This window comes from Lepidochelys kempii, chromosome 4 (assembly GCF_965140265.1).
Source record: "Lepidochelys kempii isolate rLepKem1 chromosome 4, rLepKem1.hap2, whole genome shotgun sequence".
Lineage (NCBI taxonomy): Eukaryota > Metazoa > Chordata > Testudines > Cheloniidae > Lepidochelys > Lepidochelys kempii.
The window spans coordinates 34,290,458-34,302,746 of NC_133259.1; the positions used below are offsets into that span (position 1 = coordinate 34,290,458).

The following is a 12,289-nucleotide window of genomic DNA, read 5'->3' on the forward strand; positions in this document are numbered from 1 at the left end:
GACTGTGACTATGATGAGAGTGGGGGTGAAATGGGATAGATGGGGATCTTTGAGAGTCATAGCATTTCAGGTTACTGGGGGTGTTTTCAGTGCACTCATTTACTTTGAGATCATGTACATTAACTGAGCATGTGCATCTCACCTGGCAATACATAGGGTCCAGTTGTGCAATATTTGTGTCTTCTTGCAATGTGCTAAGCATGCTCAGCTCTCAGTGAGGCCAGCACCTCACACATTACTAACTCAGATTCCTAAAATCCTGTCCCAGCATGCACTGGGATCACTGTTAAATTCAGGATCTTTAGAAGCAAATTCTTCTTTGGTTATTCTAAAAACTTGGGCCAGAATCTGGAGGGGAAGGTGGGAATCTTTTACGCCGCTCTTCCCCTGAGAGAAGAGAGAGAGGAGGGGAGTTTGAGAAGGTTTGTTTTAGAGTTGGATTCATAACCCTGTATTGGTGTCAAAGTTTTTCATTGTTTAGGCCTTCATCTTTTCTGCAGATTCTCAGTCAGCTGTGTTATTTATTAAAAGATGATCGGGAAAAGAAATCAAGAAGCAAATTTGGTTGTTTTTTCCTTAGATAACTGAGCTTAAAAAAAAAAGGCAGGTGATTTCGTCCTTATTGTCGTCTTTTTTCCTATCTTTTTGAAAAAGGAGAATATTGTGGGCCAGATTCAGTACTCTGCCAAATTTATGCTCAACACAGAGAGGTGGCAATTAGGGAGCTGGTTATAGCTGGCCCTGGTGCAAGGTAGAACAGCTGAGAAGCCCGCAGTGGCCCCCAAGAGACCAAACAACTGCCAAGCATAGCCAGAGTGCAGCCTCCTCCCCTCCCCTGACATGTCTTTGTAAAGCAGATGGTCTAGTTGAATCACAAGTTGTTGGGCTTGATGCCGAAATCACTGGGTGAAATTCTATGGTGTCCCTTGTGCAGAGAGTCAAACTGGATGATCATAATGGTCTGTGCTGGCCTTAAAGTCTAGGGGTGAAATCCTGGCCCTATTGAAGTTAATGGGAATTTTGACATTGACTTTTGCAGGGCCAGGAATTCACCCCATGAATCTACTGAGCTGACCGAAGGATGACAGTTTCATTTTGTCAACTTCATAGGTTTCAGAATTGTTTTAATTCTGCACTGGAATAAAACAAACTCTTTTTTGAATATTTTTGTAAAAACAGAATTATGTCAAAATATGTATTTGCAGATCAAAACTTCAGCTTTTTAATTCTGGAGGGAAGAGGAGATTTGTACCTGTGTCCATATCCATTTGGTTAGGGCACTAGTCTGGGATGTGAGAGACCCAGGCTCTAGTCACTGCTATGCCTGATTCGGAACAGAATTTTTCATCCCACATCATTCTGATCTAGGCAGATGAGGGACTTGAGCCTGGGTCTCTCACATCCCAGGCTCATGACCTAACCAAATGGACATGGACACAGGTGCACATTTCCTTTGTCTTCTGGAAATAAATGAGTGCCCTAACCACTAGGCTGTAGAGCAGGGATCTCAAACTCGAATCACCAGGAGGGCCACATGAGGACTAGTACCTTGGCCTGAGGGCAACATCACTGACACCCCCCACTCCGCTGCCCCCGCCCCCACTCCACCCCTTCCATGAGGCTCCGCCCCTGCCTTACCTCTTCCCACCCCTTCCCTGCCCCCATTCCAACCTCTTCCCCACCCCAGCTCCACCCCCTCCCTGCCTCTATTCCAACCCCTTCCCCAAATCATCACCCCTGCCCACCTCTTCTCCACCTCCTCCCCTGAGTGAGTGGCACCCCACTCCTCCCCCCTCCCTCCTGGAAAGCTCTAAGCGCCACCAAACAGGTGTTTGGCAGCAGGAAGCACCTGGAGGTAGGCAGAGGAGCGGGGACGCGGCATGCTGCAGGGGAGGGGGGAAGGAGAGCTTGGTGGCCCGCAGGAAATAACTCTGGGTGGGGGAGGGGTGCAGGCGCTTGGTGGGCTGCAGGAAATAACCCCGTGGGCCGCGTGTTTGAGACCCCTGCTGTAGAGTGAGAGAAAGCTAGTGCACGCTCTCTCAAATCTTCCTGCTGAAAACTGTGTTGAAACAGTCTCCTTTAAACGATATTCTGACCAACTCTAGAACCCATAACATGGCCCCTATACTGAGGATATAGGGAGAGTAGCACGAAGCTGGCTACATTGGTTCTTTGCCCGCTGGGAACTCCTCTATGCCAGTGAAATCCTCAGCAGTGGAGTTAGGAACAGGTTCCACCCTCTTTGTGCTACAGGAGTCTCACAAAGGAAACAGAGGAGGGGGCAGAGAATCTGTATATTTTGTGGGTCTGATTCTCTGTACCACAACATACAAGTAACTCTCACTTGTGTCCTTTTGAGGAGATGTGCACCAGGTATGTGTGTTCTTTCTCTTTTCAAATATAACAAAAACTGTGAAAATAAAATGTTGGATGCCAAACAAATGAGGTAATGCTTTAAAAGTGCAGTAATGGCTCTGGCCAGCTGGACTGCTCTGCCTCATAAGAAACCTCCCCAGACAAATAAAAGCTTCTTTAAGCATATCATATTGAACAAGTAAATGAGCAGAAGAAAGGTCACAGGTGGCTTGAGCCCTCAAATTGCGTTTTCTAGAGCTGTCCTTGTGATTTTAATTTCATAATATGTTAATGGCTGTCGGATTCTACTCCGCTGGTCAGTGAATGGATGAGAAATTTAATGCATCTCAGACAGGAGAGCACTGAAATGGTCCTTAACATAGCACACCACAATCACTGCATGCTTTAATTACGAATGTCCTTTCCTAAGCTAGAAATGGCTATGTGACTTTCCATTCTGCATCTCAGCTGTCAGGGAACTGCTGCAGCTACAAAAGTTTTGGGAATTATGTAACTGACATAATTTCTCCCCTTCTCTGCACAGCCAATATTTTTGGAGGCTATCTCAAAATATTTGCTGGCAGGGCTCTGTAGGGGGACAGTGTTTTCCAGACCGCATTCATATTTGGATTCTTTTTTTCTTTTTCTTTGTTTTTAATTGGATCAAAATTTTAAAATTTGTGAGAGAGAAGGAGGGGGAAAATGATTTCATAAACAGGTAGTAAAACTTGTTGGAAGGAGGTTAAGCAGAAACTGTTGAGCCAGATTTTCCAAAGTGCTCAACATCCACAATTTTCAAAAATGCTCACCTCCAGTTTAGCTTTCTGAATGAAGCGGTCAGGTTTTCAAAACTGTTCAACAGCTCCCACTGAGAACAATGGGATGTGTTGCGTGCTGAGCACTCTCTTGGAGTGTAAGGGTATGTCTACACTTTGAGTGTGATTCTGATTGAGCTAGTGTGCTAAAAGCAGACGAGTAACTGTGTGAGCAGCAAGAGGGGCTAGCTGGGGATCTTTTAGCTAGCTCAAACCTCTACATCCCTTTCATAATGGAAACTTGTACTGAGGTGAGTATGCATAACTGCTATCACATGATTTAATTGGGGATGGGTCCTGCTTTTGAGCAGGGGGTTGGACTAGATGATATTCTATGATTCTATGATATTTGTGTCAAAACACAAGCAACATTGAAAAGGCATATTCTCATAAGGCCACAGTCAGTGGATGACATAAGTACAGTATTTAGAGAAACCTTGATATCCTTTGCCATAAGGTTATTTCCACTTAGTCTGTGGTTTTCATTGCACAAACTTACATTTAATTAAAATAATGATTCTAAGCAGAGGCAGAACTCTCACCTGGATTTTTCATATATTTAGTAAATATATATTTATATATATTTAGTATACATTTATGATTATCTTGGCTGGTAATTTCACAGAGAGCTGTTTTTTAAAGAAGGATGCAGCAGGTTTCTCTTTTTATCAGAGAAGCAGAAATATTCTCTCTTTGTTCCTACAGGGAATTAAATAGATTACTGCACCATTAATGCTCGGATTTACTTTTACAGGCGCCTTGGAGACAGATGATATAGACTTTGGCACTTCAGTGCTTTTAAGATCACTGATGTAATCACAGCAAATGAAAATATTGCATTATAACTTATAAACAATCAGGTTGTATAAGGCTGCATCAGATTGCCACTTGGAAATTCTGATTTGAAACTCAGAAAAATCAGGATTTCTTATTCACTGTTAAAAAGATTTAGAGTCTGATCCTGCATGGTAGTATGCACCCGTAACACATTGCAAAACTGACCCCATAGGAAGGTATTTTGCGTATCTTTTTTGGGTGATGAGGGTGAGAGGAAGAGAGAAGAGACCCTGGGCCCAATCCTGCAAATCCTTACATGATGAGTACCAATGATTTCAAAGGCTTTACAGGATCAGGCCCTATGAGATGTGAGTTTAAGCATTTATTAAGCTCCTACTAAATAGCAGATCAAGAGTGATTTTTTGTGTGGTACTTCTGTAATGAAAACCTTTCAGAAGACTTTTTGACTCCAAGAACATGTGTCAAAGTGAAAGAGTTCATGCTGTCAGTGCTTTAATATTGGACATATTGTGTAATGTACACTGTCTCTAATTGTATTATACTTATGAGTCAAACTCTCACTGTGTTCCAGAAAACCTGTACAAAGGCAGCATTTGTTCTCCTTCTTTCTGACCTTTGCTGATTCCGTTCCAGGCCAGTATGCTGCAACTATCTGACAGAAAAAAGGAGCTAGCTTTAGAAGGGGAATATCCAGTGCCAGCTGGCCTGCAAACTTTAAGCAAAGAAATAGGTATATAAAGGCTCTCCCTTTAATTTAGGATCCTAATTCCATAAAGACTGCAGTTGGGTACTGCATTATTGTGTTATAGCTAAAAGCTGCAATTTATATTCAGTGGTTGTTGCTCCGGGTGGTGTTAGTGCTGTACCAATATTTTATCCCATATATTTGAAATGGGCAGCAGGTGAGAATGCTGAGTGCAGCGAGCTTGTGGAGAGAGCTGAGCAACACTAGGGTAGATAGAATCTCACTTGTCTTTAAAAAAAAAAAAAAAAAGTGTTGTGAAGTCAAAGCAAAATGTTTTGATGGCCAATCTACCCTGTCTCTCATGTACAAATATGGGCAATACTTTGTTTGAGCACAGGCCCAAACACCAGAGAGTCTCGCCAGGAGTCAGCCAACCAATCCCAGAACCCTACATGTAACCTGTGTGTTTCTCCTTGTAAGTTTATCACTCAGGTTGGTGGCTACTGACCTTGCTACAGATGTACGAGCCCTTTGGAGTTCAGAGTGAGAACCCTTCAGGTTTTAAAGCAACCTGTCTGAGCAAGCCCCACTACTCCTGTGCCCACTACAGGGATATACCCAAGATCAGTAGAGGTAAAGAAGTTGTGTGCTCCCATTTACCCCCAGAGGGAGGCCTATAAATAGGCATGGCAGAATTCTGTTTTGATTTTTTTATAATTTTGCTCCTGTATAAGAATTGTTGCTAACAACGTTTATCAACAAATTGTAAATCCGGACAAGTCACTGGCTTTGTTGCTTATCCGGATCTGGGCATCCAAGAGATACTTTTCCAAATGATTCACTTTGATTATCAAATCCCAGAGGGGTAGCCCCCTGCTCAATAGGTTTAGGACTCTTTTCAGTGGGGTGTCTTCCTTCACTGAGTCTGTGGTCTGAGTAGGGTCACATAGCAATTCAGCCAGGTTTGGAAGTAGCTGAAGATGCCACCTATACCTCCTGTACTGAAAACCTTGATCCATCTCAATCATATAGGATCTCAGAATATAGACAATAGCTGGTGTTTCCAATATTTCCCCTCATCCAATTTTACCAAGACTGGGTCTCCTGATTTAAATTTGGTGAAGCTTGAGGTTGCATTCTGACCATGAATGAAAGATAGCCAAGACATCTTAGGCATGGCATCTCTCAGCTAGGAATGGCCCTAGCCATTTGGCCAGAAAACGTTTTTGATACTACATCCCCCCTTCCTTCCCGCAGCTGCTGAGACAACCCTGCCCACCTCCCCCAACCCACAACCACTCAATCTCCCACCTGCCTCTAGAACAGGTTCTACTCTCAGCTTCCCAACCTTAAGCAGGGCCACTTAGCACCAAGTTTTTATTTTACCTGTAAGATTGGTAGCATTCTGATCTGTTGACTTATAAGAAGCTGAGGTGGGCTTCTGTGGTGACTTGCCCTATAGCTTGCAGGCTTATTTCTGGGTTGCTCTGTAGTACAGCAGAGCTGATAGTTGGGTCTTTTTGTTGTAGAATTATCTTAGCCATCTGCACTACTATCTTTGCCAGTACATTCCCTCATGGATGGTGAGAGCTAGAAATTAGATGCTTGAAATCTCACTTTATCCCAAAAGCTTGGAATTCAGAACTGGTAATCTGTGTCAGTGTTTGTCTGTTTCTTTTGGAATGCTGAAATGGGAAAAAATGCCTTTTAACTTTTCTATGACCTTTTCTAAACCAGTTGGCTTGTTGGTTTAGTGAGAAACAGAATTTTGGACTCAAATTTGCTTATGGTCCATAAAAATTTAGTATCCTTTTGTTGCTGCTCTTGTAAATAGTTCACATGAGAAATGCAAATGCATGAAACTGATGTTATATAATATGTTCTATAAACTGGCCATATCACAGTGGTATCTAAGATTTGATAGGGTTTATGATAAAGAAATTAATCCCACATTTTCTGGTGCTTTGTGACTTGTTTTATGTTAAAACCTTTGGGGGCAGGGTCTATTCTTTGTATTGTACATGTGTGCACAGAGCCTCACACAATGGGGCCCTATTCTGATTTGGGGCCTCTCGGTGCAGCTGTAATATAAAATTAATTTTCTTTAGACCCTAATTTTGGGTGGCTTTTCTTATTGTGGGTCCAATTCTTTGGAAGTTAGCAGGTTAATCACACAATGTATGTTGCTGTTAATGTTTCTGCTGATGTGCCTTAGTTCCATTTTATACCTTTTCACCTTCATAGTGATCTGAAATTGGTTCTGATAAAATGAGCTTTATAAACAGTTGGCCAGATTTATCCCTGGTGGAACTCAATTGGCTTAGTGTGCTTAGACCAGGTCTGAATGTAGCTGATTATTATTATTAAAACAAATTGCTTTTCTCTTATACTATAAAGAGACAGTGAATTCAAGTTCAAACTGCAAACTGTGACCAACTTAATCGTTATAAACTTTTGGAAAGATGTCCCTTCCTTCTCCTTTTAACTTATTGTTCTTTGCTGGAAAAAAAAAAAAGCTAGTCTTTTATAGGCCTATCCCACCTTTCATTGAAGTCAATGGGAGTTGGAATGGAACATAAGCGAGAACACTCAAATATGTTATGTTAGCTCCTTCAGCTACCCTGCAATATGGTGGTCAAGTGCAGGTGAATTAATACCCACGTCCTCAGAATTGTGCAGGGAACTGCAGACCTTAGTGCTGGCTGTGTTCCTACATGGCAGTGCTTGGGCAGGGTGGTGCACTCGACAGCTTTCCAGAATTTTGGCCCCCAATTCAAGCACTTGCTTCAGTGCTTTCCTCAACAAAGAAGAATTTAACATGCTTAAGTCCTATATAAGCATGTGCTTAAATGTTTTTTCCTGAATAAGGATGCTTTCCTCAATTGAGGCCTTTAAAACGATGTCATTGTCCTTGCTAATAGAGGCCTTGACACTGACAATACCTGACATATGCATAAGGGTCTGAGGAGCAATAATGTAAGATGGGGGTCTGCCTTCTGTACAGGTGTGCTGGTAGAAACAGTGCTTTAGGATGTTTTTGGCTTCGTGCTGTACGAGAGGGAGAGGCCAGAGGAAATTGTCTCACTGAATACAGCCTGATGGGGGGAGGAGATTACATCTTCTGCAGCCCTAACCAGTTTGAGTCATGTGCAAAGCCATACATCTCAAATTGCCTACACCCAATGTGGAAAGTGTTGTGTGACAAAGACCCAAAATGAAGGACCCCACAAAATTCTGTATGTAGGAAATGCTGTAGGATTCATTCCATTAGTGTGAATCACCTTGTCTGCATCCTCAAGTTCACAATTCTTTGTTTCCCATGTACATCAATGTCAGTGATAAAATGTGTAAACAGACCAAATTTGTATAGAACATTTGAACTTTGGGACTAAAGTAAGTTATATCACTCAAAATGAGGTATGGATGAGAGAGATATGCATTCCTGCTGACACAATGATTTCTGTTCGTGGACAATGAAAGACATCTCTGTTGGTTGCAGCTTCATTAGAAGACGATCGGGGTGAAGAATCAGCATACTGTTTGCCAAATGGCAAAGGACAAAATTCTTGAGGAACTGAATTGTATTTTCTGAAGCTTTCTTGAGGATAGAAGGCCTTTGTACCAGTGCTTTTTGGTTTTAGGTGATCTCTAATTTTTCCAGCTTCCCATAAGGTGTTGAAAACAATGGAGAGAAAAACCACATGGGTGCAGATCATTGCATTGCTGTTCTCATCATCTCTACACTGAGTAGCTATTTATTAAGGTCAGGGAAAGAAGTTGTAGAGGAGTTTGCTCCGAGGGGCATCTGTGCCATACATTTTCATGTGGTAGACAGAAAGGAGTTTAGTGTTGCCTCTCTGCTAAGCTTGAGGCACACTCTCCTTGAAAAGCGGGGAAGGGGAGAGGAGGGGGCAGAAAATTAAAAAGTGGTGCCTTTCATCACCAGACAGTTGTTCTCAGTCAGATGCCAGGAGAACATTGAATTGTCAGTCTGAAGACTGAGTACAAAGAAGTACACTTTAAATCCAGCTAAGTACATTGCACAGTTAAGACACAATAGCGTTATAAATTTGAAACTGATCCAGGCACTGGAGAGGTCCGTGAACTGTAGCTGGCAGTTACGGTTCTCTTGGAGAAGACTAAACATGGGCATGAGGACCAGAGGACTAAAGTTTTCTTTTTCAAAAGTGGATAATACAAGTTCTGCTGGCGGATCTGAGCTTATTCAGAGGCAGAACAGAGCAGCCCAACGGGAGATGGAAGCAACGGAATTTGTGCAATAGATGTGTGATTTTGGCAGTGATGTGAAATCTGTACTAACATAAAATCAGATGAATGCAGGCAGTTTTACAATTCAGCTTCTAAACTCTTCTCAGAATGCAGTGAAGAACATTTGATTTTTGTGTTTCTTACACCACATTGTGTGAGTTGTTCAAATCCATTTCCAACTTTGCAGAAAGCTTAGGAAAAGGTAAATCTGGAAAACACAACGCATTGGTCCTGGGAACAACCCTTCTCTAAGAAATTCAAATGCATTTTTGTGTTGAACGAAGAAGCCGTTGAGCAGGCTTTTTTTGGCCTGCATTTCTTTCATTCTGAATTTGTGATGTTCCATCTTCCTAGGTCAGGTGGATGGGGAGAGCTCCCAGAAAAACCCAGCATGTTGCAGAAAGTGGTGCTGCTGATTCAGTGCATAGCATTTTTCTCTTGGAACCTGTGCGCCTACTACTTCTATTATTGTGTGTTCATACAGTGGCTAAAATGACAGAGACATGTTATAAAATGTTTTGAAGATATAGCCCCTACTCTAAGGAGTTTATGATCTAAGTATAGGCAAGAAATAGCAGACAGACTGTAAAAGAGCAGGTGAATGAGAGGACCAGGATTATATCCACAAGATTGTCTATTTTTGTTGTTAATGTTCTGGGATTATGCTATCTAAGATTGTTTTTGTTTGTGTGTTTTTTTTGTTTTTTATATGTGGTGAATGTGTAGGGTGGGAGACGTGAGATGTTTGGGAAAGTGGTGAGTCGGTAGGAGGAAAAGAAAAGGGGAAATGAAGAGGAGAACGGAGGCAGCAAGGAAAAGGAGAGGGAGTAATGGATGAAGGGCATGGCTAAGAAGGAGGGGTAAGGCAAGGAGAGGTGTCATGTAGTAACTGGAATGAAGGCTTTTATCCAAAATATGTAGACCAAAAATGTTCATTGTCCTGGTTCTGAAGCTGCAGGTACCGGTTGGTTGGAAGTCCATTATAGGCTGCCCTTCTGGTCTGGGTCCTGCTCTATATAGATAGTCAGCCATTGGCATCTGGGGCCCAACTGCCACTGCTCTTGGGTCTGATGGGGGAGGAGGAGAAGTGTTGAGAGATTCTGTACTCACCCTTTGTTGGGGGGAGGGATAGCTCAGTGGTTTGAGCATTGGCCTGCTAAACCCAGGGTTGTGAGTTCAATCCTTGAGGGGGCCATTTAGGGATTTGGGGCAAAAATTGGGGATTGGTCCTGCTTTGAGCAGGGGGTTGGACTAGATGACCTCCTGAGGTCCCTTCCAATCCTGATATTCTATGATTCCTCATGGTATTGTTGGGTGGCTAGCTGGTTTAGAGAGGCTTCCATGAGCAAGGGCATAACTTGTGATGCTGCTAATGTAATTGTTTCTGGGGCATAGAGTTGTTCCCCATGGTGCTGCTCCTGCAGTCTGGCTACATGCCTTAGAAGTAGTTGGTGATGCACCAAGCAGCCCCTGGCACTTGTTGCCTGTGGCTGTTACTGGCTGGGTGTTTTTTTTTCTCCATTATCAGTGTTGGAGGGCCTACGAACTCTGTGCTACTGAAAGCACATCCTCAAGATGAGACCAAAAGGTCAGTCTTGCCAACTCTCATGATTTTATCATGACTCTTCCGATATTTGGTGACTTTCTGAAAGCTCCAGCTCCTGGAGTCATGTGGTTATGTAAGACTCTCAGGTTTCAATTAAAAATGAAAAGTAAGTTTCTAGCTATTATGGCTACAGAGAAGAACTTGAAAATGTTAACCTTAAAGGCTCAGAAGGAAAATACAAACAATCCAAAGCTTATTTTTTTAAAAAAACTCTGATTTTTGCAGTATAGATTTGTGAGTGCTTGGATTGGGGTCCTTGCAATATTCCAGTTTGGGAAATTAGTTACTTCCAACCTATCATTTTAATTGCATAGGTTGTGATATTCTTCACTTTTTGATCTAAATGGTTTTGTACTGTTGCTAAGTACTTTTAAACAGTGTCAATATTCCACCACGAAAGTAGTTACACTTCAGTTTTGATATAATTCCCCAAAATAGTGTATAAGGTTCTTTTGGATTCATCTTTCCCTGATAATCTATGAGAGGTTTGTGTACATACATGTATAGGGGATGGTAACAGGATTGAGCAATGGGTTATTTTGTTTTATCATCTAAACAAAAATGGTGTATAATTATGATTTGTGAAAAGTTCATCTGAACTGTTTTTGTCCCTCTGTAAGTTTGGCCAAAGCTAAATGTTGTCAAAATTACCAATAATGAATGTGAAGTTTGAGTACAGGTAATTCATCATTAAACAGTACATTCTTTTAAGCACTAAACTAAATTAGTTTAACTCAGATGTTGGAGTGTAGTAGCCATATTAGAAACTCTTTTGTTGGGTTGGGAAATAAAGGGGTAGGAGCAACATAGCAGAGAGGGGAGAGAAAAAGATAGTTCACCTCTTCATATGTTTCTTGCTAAATAATATAATGGTCAGCAACAGAAAATATTTTCTTCTCCCAATTCCTCATCAACAACCTATTCCTCAACCACAAATTCTAGTCTGCATAATAATACTTAGCTCTCATTTAGCATGTTTTATCCCCAGAGCTCCAAGCACCTAAGGGAAGTTGGATATTATTATCCCAATTTTAAGATAAGGAAACAGATGAGGGAAGTGACTTGCCCAAGGTCACACTGGAGGCTGGGTTCAGAGCAGGGAACCAATGGTTTGAAACCTTGGCACTATTGAAGTCAATGGCAAAACTTCCATGGACTTCCAAAGGGCTGGGATTTCACCTCAAGTCTCCTGATTCCTGGTTTAGTGTCCTATCCACTGGAACATATTGACTCTAATAGATTTTTCTGAAGTATCTATTAAAAACTTGAACAGACACAGAGATAGTGTTTTGTAGTGTACCTATTATTAAGGAAGACTTACTGAAGGGGAATCCAGATTTGTGTTCATGTTAAATGTATTGATGATGAGAGGCATATTTAAGGGTATTGGAAAATTCTGATTTTTTTCCTTTTCTTTTCTAGGTAAGTAACTGAACAGGGACATGAAGAATTGGCATTTCAAATGACCACCATGTTGCAAAAGGTACTTTGGTAATTCGCTTTAGTAGAAAGGGCAGTGTCTGAAGAATTCAGTTGTATGCGTATTATGGTTAAATTTTTATTTTTTAGACACTAGTTTGCTCTGAGGAAATGAATTAAGCACAGATCAAAAAGCCATTTTATGGTTTTCTTAGTTTAAATGCTATTCTTAAATTAATTTTAATATTTAAGGGAGTCTACTCTCTTCTTAATGCATGTATATAACTCATATTAATGGACCAAATTTTATCCTTTGTTAGTGCTTTCCAGACCTGTTGATTT

General features: G+C 41.5%; 1 protein-coding gene across 3 annotated transcripts in view; it reads left to right on the top strand.

The window, feature by feature from the left end:
• The window catches only part of ANK2 (ankyrin 2), a 572,992-nt gene that overhangs the window by 73,958 nt on the left and 486,745 nt on the right, over window positions 1-12,289 (top strand). For 2 of the 3 annotated variants that reach the window (XM_073340929.1, XM_073340928.1), the window contains exon 2: window positions 11,951-12,011. The exons of the other annotated variant lie outside the window; for it this stretch is intronic. In XM_073340929.1, the coding sequence (XP_073197030.1) occupies window positions 11,991-12,011 (21 nt within the window). In that variant the 5' untranslated portion in view covers window positions 11,951-11,990. The remainder of the gene's footprint in view (window positions 1-11,950; window positions 12,012-12,289) is intronic. 3 annotated transcript variants of the gene reach the window in all.